We start from the raw sequence: 20,496 nt of genomic DNA, 5'->3' as shown, positions 1-20,496 counted from the left end.
ATCTTAACCGAATGTGAAATCTGGTTGCATCACGCACATTAGGAGAATCTTCACACACTACAAGATTTGAAAATCGTGGCGCATCACACACTACATAGGATATTCTTAAGATTACTGCAGATATACTACGGTTACTAGTATTTCTTGTACTACGGGTACTAGTACTACTTGTTTTTCAAGACATTGTCAGGTTGTCCTCAAAACGGAGAGAGAGAGAGAGAGAGAGATTAAGTGTGTGTGAATTACCTGAGTCTCTATGCATCTCAACAGTGTTCGGTAGCAACGTTTCTGCTAAAAGCGAAACTACTTTTATCTGCTTCAATGATAGCAACGTTGTTACCTCGATAATGAGAAATGTCATGTAGTTTTTAAGCCGCTAAATTATTTTACTGATAAAATCGTCAGAGCAGTGCTGACAACACCAGTGTGTGTCCATACTGTATGAGTGCGCGCGTTTGAGTGGGACTGGGAGAGAGAGCGGGAGAAAGAGGGTATGCTTTCCGTACATACTAAAATATAATTCTGTGGCAAAAAAAAAACATGCAAATATTTTTTTTTTAAATCGTATTGTTTACTATATATTTTTTGCTTGATCAGTGTCGTGTTTTTTTTTTTTGCTGTTGTAGGCTGCAAGGACCTTTGAAGCTGGAAATGACTGAAATCATTTGGCGAAGTGATATGGACATGCAATGCGGTCAAGACCTGCCTGGAACTACTTGTTCACTTAGAAACTAAACATTTTCATATGCCTGCAGCTCATTACTGAAGAGACGTTCTTTAACTATTGTGCATGTCTCAGAGGTGAAGAGGTCTTTCCTTGGCTTACACATGCCATCAAGTGTGACCACACTTTAAGAAAGTTCAGTGTACGAACACACAAGTGCTTGCATTGACCCTGGCCCTTTCCAGCTTTTATAGAGAAAGGCAGGGAATCAAATAAACTCATTCAACATAGAATATGAAGTTCAGGTCAGAATGAATGAAGACAGCAGTCATAGTTCCTACAGTCAACGTAACTGCATAATTAGACTATATTATTGTCTATAGACAATAATCAGACTCTCTTATTTTGCTTTATAATAGATTGATGCATAGTATACTAACACTGCTACATCACATACAGAATTAAAGTGTAAAATACAATAATTGTTTTATATTTTTACTGAAAAATACAGAGATGTACTTGGAAAATATTGGATAAAAGAAAAATAAATAATGTAAAAAACCCAGCACATTTCACAAACGAAAATAACAGAAAATAATGACTAACTTCCATCTCATCACAGTCTATCAAGACATTTAAAGTGTCTTACACAAGAACAACTTAAAACAGATCTGGTTCACAGCAGCCTCAAAGCTACTGAATTTCAGAAGAGGAAGTTTTAAAGATGGAAAAAGATTTTCTTTGTTTTTCTCAAATTGTCTTGGTGTGAAAGTGTAAACTAAACTGGCATACAAAATTCCATACAAGTGCTTCAGCTACAGTATCTCTGGGCGAGATGCAAATTTGATGCAAAGCAAGTGTTTTTCAGACAACACAAAAGACATCCCCAAAGAGGAGATCGTTTACAGTTGAAAAGTTTCTGCCAATCGTACAGGAATCTTCTTCAACAGAACATAAGAGTGTAATTCAAGCAAATTTAGTATGTGTTGTTTAATCGGTGAAGAACTTCAGTTGGAGGTGAGCTGAGAAGACGAGCTGCTGCTGCCAGAGCTCTTGGCGCTCTTCTGCCCCCTGGTGGCACTGACCTGCCGTGGCACTCGCTGGCTAGAACCGTCTCTCGCTGATTTCTCCCCTTGCCCTGTACTTGTTTTACTGCGCACTGCACAAATACACACAGAAGAAAAGCATGTTAATATAATTAAAACACATTAATGCAACACGCTCTATCATTTTGAGTCAGAAGTCGCAACAAAACGTTTGTGGAGGAACACTATCATAAAACATGAATTTAGACTCTTGTTAATTTGAAAGACTTCTTTATCGCATGGAGCGCATGTGAACCCATCATCATTTCTACATTAACTACTAGTTTTAGAGTGCAACAGTGCCAACCCATTTTTTGGGTTCTGGAAGTATTTTTTCCATAGGGATTTCAACAAAAAAAAGTATTAATTAAAGAGACATAAGCCATGATCCAAACCAACCAGATACTAGGTGAATCACATTGCAAACTTTGATTTGACGCAAAAACGTATTTGAAAATCGGACAAAACTTACAAGTTTGTGCACTTAAAAGCTGTAATGAGGTAGAGAACTATAATCCAGTGAAGCATTGTGAACAACAATCAAATAAAAAAATATGGATCTATATAAAACTATTTATTTAAAGAGGTTGATTATGTATATAGAAACAACTTATTTTACAATTATTGCAAAACAAAAACACATTTTTAAGTAGTTTGATAGTGTAGAGAGACTTACATGGGCCTTGTCCCAAATGGCAAACTTCATATGCACAGATCATTAGGTATGGAAACAATTAGAGAATAGCATATCTCTAAAATATTTTATAAAATCAGTATATTTTAACCTGATATTGATGTCTTAATTATTTAACATATTTAAAGAGCCCAATTTAAACAAGAAAAAATAGAATTACATAATTAGAGAGTGTTGAGACTTTCTGTTTATTATTTAGTGCATAAATTGTGTATTTCTGGGTCAAAATGACTCAAAATGATAGAGCAGGTCACATGTTAGGGTATAAAAGACATTATAATGATTTGGAAAATCAGGCGACACCTATCCAAGATGGTTTACAGTTGCAATGAGGTTAGATATTAGTGATGAATTTATGCCATCCGTTTATGAAGTTAACAGTCACATGCATGCTTTTCAAAGTTGGTGGCAGACAATTTTGCAGGATGCTGGTTTACTAGTGCATTACAGTGTCACATTCGACACACGCCATTAACAGACATTCATTTACCATGAGAACCAGAGGACTTTATAGCCGGATGAGAGTCACAGAGTCCATGAGACACATGAAAGAAGCCGATCTGGGGCATTTCACCCCCATATTCGGAGCATCGAGCCCGCAAATCACAGGCACAATCGGCGAGGCATGAGAATGAGAACAGATATACGGCACTATGAAGCTGAGGCAGGAATTAGTTATGTCAGCATGAGAAATGTGCTGCAATAGTTCATGGGAGTGAAGAGAAGACCTTGAACTCGCAAACATCGGAATTAAAACAAGGATGAAGGTTCCAAGCTAAAAGACAGAGAGAAGAAAAACCTTGAGAGATAGGAGCGCTTGTGTCACCACTGCTGTAGACCACTATCTTAGCCCCTCCCCTAGGTGGGCGGGACACCGGTGCAGAGGGAGGGGCTGCAGCTTTAGAGCTTTTTCCTGAGACCACACATTCTTCTTCTAAAGGAAGTCACACAAATTCAATTAAACAATGCTAGCACAAAACACGGAGAAAGTGATCAAAGGACAAAGTCGGAGTTTAAAGCTACTACCAGAACAGCAGAGATGTTGTTTTGTGTTGGACATCTGCTATTTTCCAGCTCATGTAATACTGTGGCACATTATGCTTTGGTACCACTCACCTCTAGACTCTGAAGGTGCAGCGGTGGTGTGGGACGCTGTGGATGTGTCACCGGTGGACGCTTCAGAGACCTTCTGCCCCGCACACATGGTCTTTAGGGTCTGAAAGACTGCCAGAGGAGCAACGTTCATCTTCAGCAGGTCCACTATGATCCTGTGGTAGAGCGAGAAGAGTTCGTTTAGAATCTCAAGACACATTAACAGACAAAAAGTGCAAACTCAGTAAAAGAGGTTACGTGTCTCAGAGATTTTATTACAGATGCAAAGGCCCAGTTTCACAGACATTAAGCCAGGATTAGGCCTTAGTTTAATTAGGGCATTTAAGTAGCATTTATAAATGTGCCTTAGAAAAAAAGCATTACTGGTGTGCATCTTGAGACAAAACAATGGCACTGAGATATTTTAAGATATGTCAGTGCAAGTTGCTTTCAGTTAAAACAGCTCAAATATGCATTTTAGTCTGGGACTATTTAAGCCTTGTCTGTGAATCCGGGGGATAATGTTCATATTGTTTTTATGGAAGTGGCATCAGCAATGGAATTAAAGATGACAGTCTTCAATAAATTAATATTTCTATTAACTAACAATTCTACATGGTCTTAAAGTTCATTAGGTAGTTCATAATTGCCACTGCCAGTTACAATTCACACTAATGTTATTTTAGTATCATTAAAACACTATTGTAGTTTTTATTAATATCTTGAATTTGTTATTATTTTTATAGTTTTCATTTTAGTTACAGGTTTATCAATTTTGTTGTGTGTTTCGGGTTTTTGTAATATGTCTATATAGTTTTTATTCATTTTTATTTCAGTTTTAGTTATTTTAGTACATCAAGTTAAATAAATGAGAAATGTTGCCTTGGAAACTAGCTAAAAAAATTACATTTTATTTACATTTATTTTAAGTAATAAAAATGTTTTTAATGGTTTCAGTTTTAGTTAACTATAATAACCCTGCTTCGCACATGGCTCACCAAATCCAAGCTTAAAAATATGGAATTATTTTCATGAACCGGTTCTTTCAAACAGACATACATGAAAGAGAAAGTTTTTGTTTGAGTCGGTGAGCTGTTAACCCGGCTCAATTTGAGTCAGACACAATTTTTTTTTTTTTTTAAACCGGTTCTCAGTTTAACAGCTTGAACCGATTCAGTCAATTTTGAGATTTTGGACTATTTTGCTTTCATAACTTTTCCTCTTTCGGTTTAGTGTAAAGAAAACATCCAAAATACACATTTAAGTGTTAGTTTTATTACATTTTAACTATTTGCATCAGTAGATTTCAACTAGAAAATGTATCTTTTACAGTTGTTTTCTCTCCTGCACGGAGCCAGAAATCTCCACTTCAGTAGCACTTACGCCAACTTTACAGTTTTATTCCAAGCTATTTTCTGAAGGTTTTTACAGAAGTTTGTTCATGTATCATTTGCCTAATTTATCTTATTTTTTTCTGGCTGTTGACAGTATTTTCTGATTTATGGTGTGATAAAAAGAAATATTCAAAATCCCCTCAGTAAAAACATTTAACTTTAATATGTCACCAAAACAAAACAATAATTTTGAACCTGGCTTTATCCAATGTTTAGATTTCTGGTCAGGTAACTGGTTTCTTAAAAGTTAGTCATCTCATTTTTCTTCTTCAACACAAGTCAGTTACATTAAAAGGTAGATCTGTCTAATTTCAATGGGAAATGTAAGGCTGATTATCTCTTATTTAACTGCTAGTTGGTCAAACTATTTCTTAAGACACAGTCTTAACATGGCTAAGTTTATGCAACTGGCCGCTGGAAGTGTATGCAAATTAGAGCATATTTAATTATTATACAATGAATCATTTGCATATTTAAACAACATTTCCAAAAACAATAGTCTACATTTACTGTCATTCATCAACTGGGGAAGTATGGTGATATCTATTTTTATCTTATTCACCTGTAGTGTTTTGCTTTGAAGGGATCCCAGACAACAACATAGTGTTGGCCCACATCTGATACATGTGGATACCACACGGGCCGGATGTGGGCCGACACTATGTTCCTGTCTGGGATAGTTCACCCAAAAATGAAAATTTGAAGATATTTTGAAGAATGTTGGTAACCAAACAGTCGTGGTGGGGCACCATTGACTTCCACAGTATGGGGGTGAAATACTATGGAAATATCTTAAAAATATCCTCCTTTGTGTTTGGCAGAAGAAAGAAATTCATACAGGTTTGGCCAACTTGAGGGTGAGTAAATGATGACAGAATTTTCATTTTTGGGTGAACTATCCCTAAAAGAAAAACCCTACTACTGGCACTATCCGTTTGATTTTGTGTGACTCACTTAAACACCTCTTGATCAATGACTATCCCAGCAGCCTGAGTGAGCTCGAACAGCTCAGTCTCCTCCGCATTTAAGACCTTTTTCTTCTTGATGCTGTATTTCTGGACATTCCCGCTGACGGTGACGCTCAGAGAGGGGGAATCCGGGGCTGTGGGCATCGTCCCGGGCTGTGCTGACTGTGACATATGCACCACCTAAACACTATAAAAACACATGAAACCACAAAACAAGCGCGCATTCCTGTGTAAGTTCTGCTGAACACACTAATCTCCTCTCGTGAACGCCAAACGTGATGCGTGGGGTGTCTTGCCTTGGTAAATTAACTTTGAATAATAATACATTATTATAAATGTTGCACAAAAACAACCAAGCTTTATACATTTAAAGTGATTGTGCACGTATAACAGCCTAGTTGCCACATTAATTACTGAATTCGATAATTACATATTGCTGTTCCCTTCATGTTTATATTATACACAGAAATGTTGTTTAGGTTTTAAATAGGACGTTAAAGTATAATATAATACTCACAGTGTACTAGTGAAATGCCCGCGTCCTTCTTCCGGTATTATTTTTTTCTTGCTTGATAACGCCAACCAGCATGTGCTGCCACCGTCAGGTCTGGAGAAGGCGTTGGTGGTTGTCTTCCTCCAGGGGGCGCTTGGTGGGTCAGAAAACTAATTTCCCCCATTGAGCATTCATTCGAAATTTTAACCTGTGTAGTAGGACGAATAATTGTTTAAATAATTTAATTTAATTTTGAAAACCATAACATAAAAGATAGGATTAAAAAAGTACAAAATTAAGTGATAATAAAGGACTGTGATAGCCTACTGGTCAACAGCACGGAGGTGGCATTTGGTGATAATTTACGATACTGAGAATATTTCAAAGCCATTAAATTGAAAATCCACCGTAAAAAGAGGGAGAGAGACATTTTTTTTTATTTATTATTATTTAGAGATGTATAAATGCATCTGCTGCCCATGTGTTACCCAGTGTCACACTGATGTTGGTCATTCGCTGAATGTTAAAAAGTAAAAGTTGAGTAAATCCCTGAATCCTCCATGAGCCGCATTCAAATCCCAGAACTATGTTTATCTCAGTGGATAAATTCATATACTAAACATTATAACATAATGAAACCTGACATATACCACATCCATCTACGTACAAATTATAAAATGTGTTTTATATGTAATCACAAAGGGCTGATCTGGTCCATCTGGATCAGCGTTGTGAAAAGTAACAGTTCGGAACACATGGTAAAAGTAATGCACCGGTTAAACAATTTAACTCCATAAAATACACTTATTTTAGTGGCATTGGATTGGAAAATGCATATGAAAAACCAGAGTAAGATAATAATGTACTGTTATGCCGACAAGACCATCAAGATTTAGCAACCCAACATAAAACGTTTTTCCACAGCTCATCACAAAATGTTTATGAATTCAACATCAGTAACATGCTTCTATTTATGCTCAAAGAACAACAGAAGCTAACTGAAATTCAATGCAGACATTTTTTGAGTGACAAGAGCATATGAGTCCATCAAAAAGCATTGCCAATGCCAAAGCAGCATTTAAGGTCAAACATATTGCATCATGGAAATGTATATGTATATTACGTTAATTGACAGAATACAGACATGATTTCTGACCTGGAAATGTGTGGCTAAGGTAACAGCAAATTTTAAAAGTGTTGAGAAAAAGGAATGGAGACGAGTGTTTCTAATGTCAAGTCATTCTCAGCTGACTCTTTGTACTTTGCTTTCAACTGTGTCTGAGTCATCCGCTGAGCTGCGCTTCTTAGACGACACAAGGGACAATGACACTTCCTGTTTATCCTCTAAAACCTTAGATGTAGTCAAGCCAGTGTTTGGCAAATCTAAGTCCAAGCCGGGGCTCTCCAAACAGGGGATTGTATCGGTTGGCACTAGTTCGAGCTCTGTGGGTCTTAGTGCCTCATGCTGCTCAGTTTGTAATTGTACATCCATATCCTCCAGTCCTGTTAAAGTGCCACTGATAACTTCAGTTTGTGGCTCTTCTAGATCCACATTGAGCTGCAGTGCACCCTTGTGTCCATTGATTGGCATGTTATCTGCTCCTGACAGGATCTCTCTCCTGAGTGAGGCCAACTGGGCCTGCAGGAGCTCCTTGTGCTGCGCTTCAAGGTTTTCCATCTAACAATAAAAAAGTAAGACAGTTTTCCCCAGGAGAAATATCAATTTGAAGTAGCCCAAGCCAATACATTCTAAACACTTACAAGCTTGGCCACCTTCTGCTGGCTGTGATCTGGACATTGATATGCTTGCAGTTCCTCAAACATCCTAACATTAGATTGAACCAGACTTGCAACCTAAAAGTAAAATAGAAGAAATACAAAAGAAGACTACATAGAGAAAAAAATAAATATAGAATATAACTTTAATGACATTTTACAAAAAAAGGCTAAATATAAACTAATTGCAGGTATACCTGTTCTTTGAGCTGTTTAATCTCAGCTTGTAGTGTCTTCTCCATATTCTCTTTCTCCTGACGGAGTGTGTACATCTGCTGGTGGAGCTCCAGGAGTCGTTTCTGTAGCAGGGTCTGTTCCAAACCTTCTGCGTCCTGAAATTACAGTGACAAAGCTTTTAGATCACTCCGTAAAAAAAAAAAAAAAACATAATTATTAACCCCAAATTTTTAAAAAAGCTTCAAAAACGTCTAGCTGCATCAATAATGATAGATAAATGGACAAATCTAATTAGGGTCCAAGCCCTGAAAGGACGAAGGCCCTATTGTTTTCGGTAGGATTATTTTTTTCTATTATTTTTTTTTTTTTTTGCCTTTCAGGCACTTTTGGGGCCCTTAACGTTCTCAAAAACTCTTGAAACTTTGCACACAGGTCAGAACCATAGACTGTAAAAAATAGGTCAGAACCCGGGCTGAAGCTGGTACCCGGGCGTGGCAGGGGGGCTCGACAGCGCCCCTAGAACACAATCTGAAATCTTGGACACATACAAGAACGTATTAGTATGAAACTCGGTACACATATAGATCTCATCAGGCCGAACAACTTCCGCACTCTATGTTATTAGCTCCGCCCAACAGGAAATCAGCTATTATGGGTTGTTTGAAAAACGTACGCTCTGGAATTTGAAACACTCCTCCTCAAGGGGGGCTCAACAGCGCCCCCTTGAACGGGGTCTGAAAACTTGGTCCATATATCAAACACGCTTGCATGAATTAATATGAAACTCGTTACACATATAGATCTCATCAGGCCGAACAACTTTCCCTCGTCAAGTTTTACGTCAGCCCAACAGGAAGTCGGCTATTATGGGTTGTTTGGAAAACGCTTGCTGTGGAATTTGATGTCCTCCTCCTAGAGAATTCATCCGATCCCCACCAAACTCGGTGTGCATGAAGTCAAGACATTGAGGATGCTAAATTGCGGACGGATTTTTGATATCTCGAACGGTTTGGCCGTGGTGAGGAAATGAATTTATGGCGAGAAAAGAGAAACACGTAGTGGTATAACTTCTGCATACATTAACTGATCTTGATGAAACTTCAGCATCGTGTTCGTGGTAAGAGGCCGATCAGATGGATGCAACTATTGTGAGTCAAAGTTATAGCGCCACCAACTGGCAGCAGGAAGTGTGTCACTTTCAAAATGCTTTTGACAAAAGTGGGGGGGGTTAGTTTTACCTACAGTTTAAAAAATCAATACGTATATTCGTCTCATCGAGCCGGACAACTTTCTAATTTACAGTCATTAGCTCCGACCAACAGGAAGTCAGATATTTTGGTTTGAATGTGGATTTCTTTGCAAAATCAGCCTCTGAATTTTTACCCACTCCTCTTAAGTGGTTTATTTTATTCCCACCAAACTTTTTCAACATGATGAAAATACATTAAAGATGCTAAATTGTGAACAGATAATACATATCTCAAACGGTTTTGCTATGGCGAGGGATTAAAGTAATGTCAAAAATGGAAACACTTTTTTTTCAATTTAATAATTGTTTAAGTATAAAAACAGCCAGAATGTTTTTTTAGTCCAAAAAATAAATAAATCATGTCATTCATAGTGCTATACTGCCCTCTTGTGTTCAAAATCAAGTAGGACTATTGTATGTATATAAAAATATACTAGGTATGCCACATACCTAGTATATTTTTATATACATACAATAGTCCTACCTGATTTTGAACACAAGAGGGCAGTATAGCACTATGAATGACATGATTTATTTATTTTTTGGAGAATATTTATTTTGGAGAAGAATTTATTTTGGTGAGAATATTTTACCACCAGTTAATCAACGGGTTAATCAACGTTAATCAATGTTGTGGAATATTTTGCACACTTAATATATATATATATATATATATATATATATATATATATATATATATATATATATAAATATACAGTGAGGAAAATAAGTATTTGAACACCCTGCTATTTTGCAAGTTCTCCCACTTAGAAATCATGGAGGGGTCTGAAATTGTCATCGTAGGTGTATGTCCACTGTGAGAGACATAATCTAAAAAAAAAAATCCAGAAATCACAATGTATGATTTTTAAACTATTTATTTGTATGATACAGCTGCAAATAAGTATTTGAACACCTGAGAAAATCAATGTTAATATTTGGTACAGTAGCCTTTGTTTGCAATTACAGAGGTCAAACGTTTCCTGTAGTTTTTCACCAGGTTTGCACACACTGCAGGAGGGATTTTGGCCCACTCCTCCACACAGATCTTCTCTAGATCAGTCAGGTTTCTGGGCTGTCGCTGAGAAACACGGAGTTTGAGCTCCCTCCAAAGATTCTCTATTGGGTTTAGGTCTGGAGACTGGCTAGGCCACGCCAGAACCTTGATATGCTTCTTACAGAGCCACTCCTTGGTTATCCTGGCTGTGTGCTTCGGGTCATTGTCATGTTGGAAGACCCAGCCTCGACCCATCTTCAATGCTCTAACTGAGGGAAGGAGGTTGTTCCCCAAAATCTCGCAATACATGGCCCCGGTCATCCTCTCCTTAATACAGTGCAGTCGCCCTGTCCCATGTGCAGAAAAACACCCCCAAAGCATGATGCTACCACCTCCATGCTTCACAGTAGGGATGGTGTTCTTGGGATGGTACTCATCATTCTTCTTCCTCCAAACACGTTTAGTGGAATTATGACCAAAAAGTTCTATTTTGGTCTCATCTGACCACATGACTTTCTCCCATGACTCCTCTGGATCATCCAAATGGTCATTGGCAAACTTAAGACGGGCCTTGACATGTGCTGGTTTAAGCAGGGGAACCTTCCGTGCCATGCATGATTTCAAACCATGACGTCTTAGTGTATTACCAGCAGTAACCTTGGAAACGGTGGTCCCAGCTCTTTTCAGGTCATTGACCAGCTCCTCCCGTGTAGTTCTGGGCTGATTTCTCACCTTTCTTAGGATCACTGAGACCCCACGAGGTGAGATCTTGCATGGAGCCCCAGTCCGAGGGAGACTGACAGTCATGTTTAGCTTCTTCCATTTTCTAATGATTGCTCCAACAGTGGACCTTTTTTCACCAAGCTGCTTGGCAATTTCCCCGTAGCCCTTTCCAGCCTTGTGGAGGTGTACAATTTTGTCTCTAGTGTCTTTGGACAGCTCTTTGGTCTTGGCCATGTTAGTAGTTGGATTCTTACTGATTGTATGGGGTGGACAGGTGTCTTTATGCAGCTAACAACCTCAAACAGGTGCATCTAATTTAGGATAATAAATGGAGTGGAGGTGGACATTTTAAAGGCAGACTAACAGGTCTTTGAGGGTCAGAATTCTAGCTGATAGACAGGTGTTCAAATACTTATTTGCAGCTGTATCATACAAATAAATAGTTAAAAAATCATATATTGTGATTTCTGGATTTTTTTTTTAGATTATGTCTCTCACAGTGGACGTGCACCTACGATGACAATTTCAGACCCCTCCATGATTTCCAAGTGGGAGAACTTGGAAAATAGCAGGGTGTTCAAATACTTATTTTCCTCACTGTATATATATAAATATAGCTGCGAGCAGCGATGAAGGGCCAAAGCCGGCAGCACCGCCACCCCGGTGGCTTTAGGTAACTAAAGGCACCGGGGTTGCGGTGCCACTGGCTTGGGCCCGTAATCGCTGCTCGCAGCTATATTTATATATATATTTAGAAGTTTTTTTTCACAGAGCATTCATCATTAAATACCATAAAACAGTAATATGTTCTGTTATCAATGACCTGTTCAGTTATGATACCAGTAGCCATGTCATAGATCACACTGTTTCCCTGTCCATCAGGGTCCATAAGAACAAGAGTCTGTGTCCCATCAGATGAATTCTGGGAAGACCCCACTTCCTCCTCAGCACCCAGTGGGATCCCATTCCTCTCACCGTCTTCCTTCAAACACAAAGGAAAGGTTGACAACAATATTTCAAATCAAACACTAAGCTAAGCTAACACACTATTGTAATCTTGAGTTTTCTTCTGAGAATGTACACGTCAATTTAAATGTATTTAAATAATTCCCGCCCAAGTCTGCTGAAATTCACGGTTATGCTAAAGGTCGTGACACTTCCCAAACACGCTTGAAGGGGTTGACCAATCACAACACACCAATCAGAGCATATTGTGCTTTTCGGAAGGAGGGGCTTCATAGAGACAGGACTTAATAAAACTTTAATAAAACAAGTCTACCTTTGGCTCCACAGTCAATAGGGTTTCAGTGCCAGTGGTCAGGATGGGCTGAGTTAATATGGATCCAATGCTTGTGCCATCTCCACCTGGTCCAAGACTCACTGCCAGCCCTTCATATGCTTTACCATGAGCCTCTGAGCTCTCCCCATAATACTGTCGGCAGTTCACATTCTGGGAGAGGAATCATGCAAACATTATTGGGTTCAAAAAGAGCGATCCAATGCGAAAAAAAAGGCTGTTCACACTAAGGACGATAACTATAACATTTAAAAAAAATATTCTAACTTGATGAAAAAATAGGCAAGTCAACACCACAACTATAACTGTCATTACGTTAATGACAGAGAGGAATGATATCGTTGTACATTTTTTTAATGATAAAAGCATCAGCCAATCAGAAATCCACATGACTTTAAAGAGCTAGAGCATTCAAAGTGGCAGACAATATAACTATAGTGTGCACTTATTATAAACAGAACATTACCATACATTGGTGTGGTCGCTAATACAGTTATCTTTGTAGTTATAGTTCTTGGTGTGAATGGACCTTTAGCCCAATGTTATCCACCTTTACCTGAGTGACTTGGATCTGGAATGTGGTGTGGGGATTTCGGAAGTGTGTTTTGTAGTGTTTGATGGCCTCGTCCCGCCTGTTGAAACCATTTCTACAGCGGTAACAGTGCCAATGAGCACCTTTAAACCTCTTTTCTCCTTTAATAGTTCCCACAATCTCGCAATGGATACAGCAGCGCAGCACCTTCAAGCCTGTCCATAAAAAATAAGTGTAAGAGAGAGACTGATTTCAAAGAGCATCAGTCATAAAAGCTACATTTTATGTTCCTCACCTGCAAAGTCAATGCCTTTGTCCACGTGTTTGATGCGGAAGTGAGCTCGCAGGATGATGGGATCTTGGTAAGCCTCGGCCACAGAACAGAGGGGGCAGTGCATGTGCACTCCTTTCTCCTGCCCTAAACACTTCTCATCCTGACACAGCACAGGTGTGTATGCGTGCTCTGTTCCTCTGACACGAACTGAGGGATGGGCCTAGAAAAACAATTGCAGACAGCCTTGTGAATGCAACTCTAAAAGAGACATTGTATTGAATAAGTAGCCCTATTACTGTGCTGACAGCTGTTTAGGGCTGGCATAGTAAAAAACATACTTTATTGTTCTGATCTGAATACATAAAGAAGTCATTTTTATTTAGTTCTAACTAGGAGAAATCTGTAAATGGAGGTCGCTGTACAATAAAGGGTTATTTCACCCCAAAATTAAATTCTGTCATCATTTGCTCACCCTCATGTCGATCCAAACCCCTAAGACTTTAGTTCATCCATGTTGCAGCAACACAAATTAAGATATTTGTAATGAAATCTGAAAGATTTCTGTCCCTTTATTGACAGTCCACGCAACTACCACTTTGACACTTCAAAAAGTTTCTAAAGACACAGTCGCTTTATACGCGGAACAGATTTAATTTAGGCTTTTATTCACATATAAACATTGATCAGCAAACATAAACAGAAGCTCAACCGAACATGGTTGAAGCGAGAGAACAAACCTCATTGGTTCTCTCACATGTCAAGCGAACATGCTTGAGCTTCCGTTTATCATAACATGTGAGTTGATGAATGTTTATATGTGAATAAAAGCCTGATTGTTATTTATGGATCAAATTAATAAAACTATGCTTCAGATTATTCAAATGATGCATCAGATTAATAAAATGACATGCATAAAATGGTCCAGTCCATCCGGGCGCTACAGTGTTTAAATTCTTACTTTACATTATATTATTATCATCATTACTATATTATCATATAGACTGTGTAATGCTTCTCAAGTTCACTTTGGCGATGTCTAAAATTATTTTATATCCGACCTAGAAGGCATTTTGCTCTGATGTAAACAGCTACAGATTTACAGTAGGAGCACCAAATCTGACAAGACATCATTAGAGCTTCCTGAAATCTGTTACCTCCTGTTCTGCACACACAAAAACTTCCACAAACAGATTATTTCGTTTAAACTGAATCAACATGCAAAATGTATCTACTCGTCGTTGTTTAAGTGAATTGCAGATATTTCACGTATTGTTTTACTATGCATTTCTTTAAGACCCCCTTGTGGTAATCGTAAGCATCGCCGCCGAAAACCAATGAAACTTGGCCCGGCGGCAAGTTTGTCAACAATATGAGAAATTATTACAACCACGATCTAAGATACTCCAAAAAACTCTTGTTTGCAAAATGCTATTATTCATGTAAATGTTGTAGATGTAATACACATGCTTAAATGGGCCTAATGCATCACTAACCGTTTAACGTTACATTAATATATTTTTCAGAAGGCCTGCAACTAACGTTATAATAAAATAATGGGTAACGTTAGTTATAAAACGATACCAGGTTGATAATGCAAATCTTGACTACTGTACTGAATCACAATTGTCCAGAAATTTAAAAGCTGCACGCAGATTTTGCACACTTAATCAAGCTAACAACTTTAGCAAGCTAACACAAAAACCACAGCATTTTACGTTTAAACTTTCACTCACCACAAAAGTGGACATGCCTTTGATATAGAATAAAAATCCGCTTCAAATTCAGCAGTCCGCCCGGCGTTTGTCGTAGTCTTTAGCCTATGAAACATCCCATTTCAGAGCGCTTGTGTGTGGTTCGTCATCTGCGTGTACACACATTCACCTGCGAGTTTCCAGCCACACAACACCGATGAACGAAATGACGAGATGTCATTATTAGAACTCAACGTAAATTATTTTCATTGGCCACCGTCAGCTTGGTTGAAATTTTAAACCAATCAGCACCGTAATCGATGAGTAAGGGATGTCGCCGGTGCCACCACAACGAAGGCTGCACGTACACTGGTATAAGAGGAAAAATCCATCATATTAAATATCTAGAAATATGTAATGCAGTCAGAAACGTTAATTATCTTATCTAATTTATTGCACTCCTGTACTTATAATAAAATTCTTAATTAATTTATTTTATTTCAACTAATTATTAGAATATAGCTACGGAGGTTTTTAACAATTTAGCTGATACAAAATGTTTTCCTAAATTGGCAATATCACATTTTATATATACTAAAAATAATATTTAATTTCATAAATGGTCTTCTACAAAGCTATGGTAGCAACCCACACCGATTAGCTCTACAAGGGGATGTAGCTCAGTGGTAGAGCGCATGCTTTGCATGTATGAGGCCCCGGGTTCAATCCCCGGCATCTCCACTTTTCCTCAGGAATACTGTACAGTTCAACAACTTTACAATAAAAAAAAAAAAAATTAAACAAATAAAATGAAAAATATAACGTAAAAGACATGATATATAGTAGTCTACTTGTACACTGGTAAATTTATTGAGATTTTTCTTGCAATATTTTTGATAACCACAAGAGGTCTGTCTCTAACATTGATAAGGTTACATGTCAATCAATTGGCATTCGGATGTTTTGGATGAGTAGATGAACAAGACATAAAAACAATCAGATGCCACAGAGTAATCAAAACATGATTTATATAATTGTGACCCAAAGTGTGTTTCTTCTTTTATCTTGTTTACTCCAATCGTCATCTGGCATCTGTCAGCAAAGGCTACAAATGAAATTAAAAAGAAAAGAATAAAATCAGCCATCACCTCTCTGTTCAGCACTTTTAATGCCACAAATGTAAAAAATAAAAATAAAATAAAAAACCTTATTAAATGCAGACAACACATACTACCGTGCAAATGTTTCGGTCTATATAGATAATTTTGATAATGTTTTCTATTTTAAACTATTTTAAAACATAATCTGCTGTGATGGCAAAGCTGAATTTTCAGCATCATTACTCCAGTCTTCAGTGTCACATGATCCTTCAGAAATCATTCCAATATGCTGATTTGCTGCTCAAGAAACATTTATTTTATTATCAATGCTGAAAACAGTTGTGTTGATTAATATTTTGTGGAAACCATGATACCTTTTTCATGATTCTTTGATAAAAGAAAAATGAAAAGCATTTATTTGAAATATAAATCTTTTGTAACATTATAAATGTCTTTGCTGTCACTTTTGAACAATTCAGTGGATTCTTGCTGAATAAAAGTGCAAATTTCTTAAAAAATAAAAAAATAAAAAAATAAATATATTCTTATAATTCATTTTTGGCATCTTAAAGTGAATGTCATCATACTCACCCTGTCAGTTTCATTCTCAAGCTCTGGATTCTTCCATTTCGGATTGGACAGTATTTTCAGCACTACCAATCCAAAAACAACAACTAAAACACCTAATGAGTTTGCAAACAGAGCTTCAGCAGGCAGCGCCGTATATGGTTCTGTATTGCTCCCATTTCTCCCGTTTCTGCAGAGACATAATTGGTCGGGAATATTGAAACAGATCCAAACAACTCAGCCGTCAACAAAACACACAATGAATGAAAATTAAAATCATTAGATGGGTGGTTTCACCATAATAAGCTACACTAGTTCAAAGGGAAATGTTATTATTTATCTGAATAATAAATTGCAGCCATTTCTTGTAGCTACATGGGTGTGATTATAGGATTGTCACTCACAGCGTCAGTAGTAGTTTCTCATTGATCCCAGACAGGCTGGTGATGAGACTCAGGATGAAGATGGCCATGCCCATCCAGATGTGGAGAGGTTTCAGGCGGGCTCTAATAGCCAAAGGGGTCCAGGGCAACAAGAAAGCGCAAAGACCCACAAACCACTATTCAATCAGAGGACAAAGGCAGAGGAGGAGATGTCAACCATCATTCCATTGAAATTTGATGGAGCAGAAACTTTACCATGCATGAAGCAGTGAAAATAATGTGTCAAGTCATTCATCAGGCTATCTCGTGTGGTATACCTGCAAAGTGAATAGAGCCACTGTGGAGATTCCAGTCCAGCTGTGTAATGAATACAGATGAGGGATGTTGTTGGCACTGTGGAAATCAAAGGCAGCACACAAGCCTAGCACAGCCAACACCACTGCCATGAACAACAGCCCTGCATGGGCCAACTTACACCACCACCTGCTCCAGGTGAGAGGAACACGGTACAGGACTATGGCTAAGAGAGAGACAGACAGACACAGAGAAAAGAGAAAACTATATGATAAAAATATCATTCACAGTAAGTGTTTTTTTGGACATGGTATGAACATGGTGGTACCATGTGTTTTTATGGTCCCATTGTAATATCCCTGGAAGTCATTTCTTTGGAAGATACCATGTACACTATCGCTCAAAAGTTTTGGGTTAGTAAAATGTTTTTTAAAGATATTAATTCTTTGCATAAAGGATACATAAAATTGATCAAATGCGACAGTATAAGATTTTTATAATGTTACAAAAAATATTTCATATTAACGCTGTTCAAGTTTCAATTCATCAAAGAATCTTGAAAAAAATATTCCACAAAAATATTAAGCAGCATAACATTGATAATAATAAGAAATGTTTATTGCGCACCAAATAATCATAGAATGGTTTTTGGAGGATCATGTGACACTGATGACTGGAGTTATGATGCTGAAAGTTCAGCTTTGCCATCCAGTCTTTTTTAATTATATTAAAATAGAAAACAGTTATTTTAAACTGTAATAATATTTCACAATATAGGCGCCTTTGATTTTATTCTCCTCTAAACCACTAAATAGCACAAAACTTTCCAAAACAACCGCTTTTCAAGATGCATGTGGAAATTCGGCTGATCCTTGACGTGATCGCAAACAGCAAAGCAAAGTTGATTCTGTGCTAATTTGATCTAGTATTGATGTTTTTTTTAAATGTTGTAGATTTAAATAGCAAATAAGAATCGCTAAAATTATTGAATATATTTCGAGACAAAGGTCTTCTTAATGATTTTCAGTTTAGTCCTAATCTAATTAAAGCAACAGTTTTTCAATAACGGAAGATTATGTAAAAGTATGGTATTTCTGCTGTTGGGGCAAAAGGCACAAAAACCATACTTTTACATATTCTTAATTAACATGATAATTAACAGCTGTCTGACTTAAAAAAAATAAAAAAAATTCATGACATGGTTAGATTCAGATGGTAAATATCATTAAGTTGGGTGTCCACCTCAGAGATAATTACCATATTTATAATGAAATCTACATATTTAAAAAATATGATATTAATCTTATCATATAATAAAATATAATTTATTGTTACTACTGTAAATCTATTACTAAATATTATTTAGCTAAAGTATTTGTATCAATACTTTGTGCCTTTTGCCCCATGCTGTGTGCCTCATACATTTATACGATTTTTAAAACAAAATAAACCACTTTTATGATTAATTTTCACACAAAATCTGTCGTTCCATCAATGTTAAATATAAACATAGTCTATATATTTTCTGCAATCATACACTATGGGTGTTGTGAAAAGTATTTTTTTCTTAAGGTGTGCCTTTAGCCCCAGTACCGTACTGTTTAATATATTATTAATCAACTTTTAAACTTTTTTTGAACGGTAGTCTAAATAATACTATGAATTATGAAAGTGGTAATCAGTATCATGGCAAATTAAAGTAACAGTATTACTATCTAAAACTGATCCCTCCATTTTTCTTTTATAATTGTTAACCTTTCTCCCATGTGAGTTTCAAAACAAAAGTTCACTGCTAAAACTAAGAATAAAATGGTTATTGAATATCCTCCCTCTTCTCCACATCTATGCTTCACAAACAAACAGCTTTTCTCACTCACTATAGCAAATACAGCTTGAAAGACTGTCCATTAGACGAGCACAGCTGTTTGTGTTTAATTAAATCCTTGTTATATCATTACACATTTACCTAACATTTTGTCGTTAAATGTGGTGGAAAATATTACTCACACACTTAGGGCACTTGTTCAGCACTGATTTTGTCATACACGTGTGACAGATCACATTTCGTGTTCCACAATAAAGAAAGTCATACAGGTTTGGAATGACATAGCTTAAGTTATAAATTAAAATATGACAGAATTATCCTTTTTCTGTGAACTATATCTTTAAGCCAAATCTCGATTTGCTCTCCATTTAATCTCACTGCCATCTCGGAGAAACAATTGCGTTATTAAACAGAAATCATTAGTGATTTTTTTTCTTATAGGACTGTCTGTGGAGCAAGACCATTAACCAGAAAAGGAAAGAGAAGAGAAGAGGTCTGCCACTTAAAACAAGAGAGGAATAGAAAAAGTGTTTACATGTGAGAGAAAGAGACTTCTCACCATTTCCATATAACACCACAAGACTCGTCACCATGAGGACCGGGTGCCAGTTAAACTGCAGAAATGAACCATCCCAAGCAAACCCTCCTCTCCAGGTTCCACTCCACAGAAACACGATTATCACACACAAAAACCCGAGCCACACGCTCAGCACATAGAAAGACACAGGCAAACGCATCTGTGTGTAAAGAAACATTGGACTGATTGGATAAACCAATAATTTCAAAGCAAAACAAACATTTAATTCTTTATTTAAGGTTATCATCTTCAATAGAGACATCTTCAATATCTTTATTATTGCTCAGCAAATAACAGAAATGTCGGTAACACTATTTTACAGTGTTTTTGTTACATGTTACTTGTAGTTACTATATAAATTACTATAAATTGTGCTTATGGAACTAACCTTAAACCTAACCCTAAACCTAATTATAACCCTAACCATCAGAGGTGGACAAAGTACACAACTTCCTTACTTGAGTGAAAGTATAGATACTACTGGTCAAATATTACTCCGTACAAGTAAAAGTTGTAAAGACCGATTTTTACTAAAAGTATTTTTACTAAAAGTACTCGTTTTTAAAAGTATCAAAATTCAGTATCAAAAGTAAAAAGTAAGTGTCAATGCATTGTTTTATTATTGTTGCATTGTTGTATGTAAT

The 20,496-nt window shown here is 37.0% G+C and overlaps 3 protein-coding genes across 4 annotated transcripts; all 3 read right to left on the bottom strand.

Moving 5' to 3' along the window:
* Positions 1 to 1,133: 1,133 nt before the first annotated feature.
* mzt2b (mitotic spindle organizing protein 2B) lies at positions 1,134 to 6,514 on the bottom strand. 2 transcript variants are annotated; one of them, XM_084137943.1, is made up of 5 exons: positions 6,415 to 6,514; positions 5,884 to 6,084; positions 3,560 to 3,711; positions 3,243 to 3,377; positions 1,134 to 1,823 (listed from the first exon to the last, which is right to left on the bottom strand). In XM_084137943.1, exons 2-5 carry the CDS (start codon positions 6,066 to 6,068, stop codon positions 1,672 to 1,674), a joined length of 624 nt encoding a protein of 207 aa, XP_083994069.1. In that variant the 5' UTR covers positions 6,069 to 6,084; positions 6,415 to 6,514; the 3' UTR covers positions 1,134 to 1,671. The 2 variants fall into 2 exon arrangements, with proteins under 2 accessions (XP_083994069.1, XP_083994070.1); XM_084137944.1 differs by lacking the exon at positions 3,243 to 3,377.
* A 295-nt stretch (positions 6,515 to 6,809) lies between these two features.
* LOC311097934 (uncharacterized protein) lies at positions 6,810 to 15,358 on the bottom strand. Its single transcript, XM_084137942.1, has 8 exons — positions 15,149 to 15,358; positions 13,437 to 13,635; positions 13,166 to 13,356; positions 12,592 to 12,762; positions 12,136 to 12,294; positions 8,364 to 8,498; positions 8,152 to 8,244; positions 6,810 to 8,068 (listed from the first exon to the last, which is right to left on the bottom strand). Exons 1-8 carry the CDS (start codon positions 15,161 to 15,163, stop codon positions 7,634 to 7,636), a joined length of 1,398 nt encoding a protein of 465 aa, XP_083994068.1. The 5' UTR covers positions 15,164 to 15,358; the 3' UTR covers positions 6,810 to 7,633.
* A 433-nt stretch (positions 15,359 to 15,791) lies between these two features.
* Positions 15,792 to 20,012, bottom strand: LOC311097235 (lysosomal membrane ascorbate-dependent ferrireductase CYB561A3; the record flags this gene model as incomplete). The annotated part of the gene is made up of 5 exons (XM_084136787.1): positions 15,792 to 16,211; positions 16,798 to 16,963; positions 17,178 to 17,332; positions 17,474 to 17,676; positions 19,835 to 20,012. 5 exons carry the CDS (start codon positions 20,010 to 20,012, stop codon positions 16,188 to 16,190), a joined length of 726 nt encoding a protein of 241 aa, XP_083992913.1. The 3' UTR covers positions 15,792 to 16,187.
* Between the last annotated feature and the right edge of the window lie 484 nt (positions 20,013 to 20,496).

Source organism: Abramis brama (assembly GCF_963993115.1).
Source record: "Abramis brama genome assembly, chromosome: 15".
Lineage (NCBI taxonomy): Eukaryota > Metazoa > Chordata > Actinopteri > Cypriniformes > Leuciscidae > Abramis > Abramis brama.
Note: the sequence above shows the minus strand (reverse complement) of the source record. Positions and strands in the feature narration are given on the sequence as shown.

Coding starts and splice junctions, on each gene's coding strand:
- mzt2b (XM_084137943.1), bottom strand. CDS start 6,068: ATGTCACAGTCAGCACAGCCCGGGACGATGCCCACAGCCCCGGATTCC. Junction 3,712..5,883: donor ATTGATCAAGAGGTGTTTAA/GTGAGTCACACA, acceptor GCTCTACCACAG/GATCATAGTGGACCTGCTGA. Junction 1,824..3,242: donor AAGCGCTCCTATCTCTCAAG/GTTTTTCTTCTC, acceptor GTATTTGTGCAG/TGCGCAGTAAAACAAGTACA.
- LOC311097934 (XM_084137942.1), bottom strand. Junction 13,357..13,436: donor CAAAGGCATTGACTTTGCAG/GTGAGGAACATA, acceptor TTTTATGGACAG/GCTTGAAGGTGCTGCGCTGC. Junction 8,245..8,363: donor TTAAACAGCTCAAAGAACAG/GTATACCTGCAA, acceptor TTTTACTTTTAG/GTTGCAAGTCTGGTTCAATC.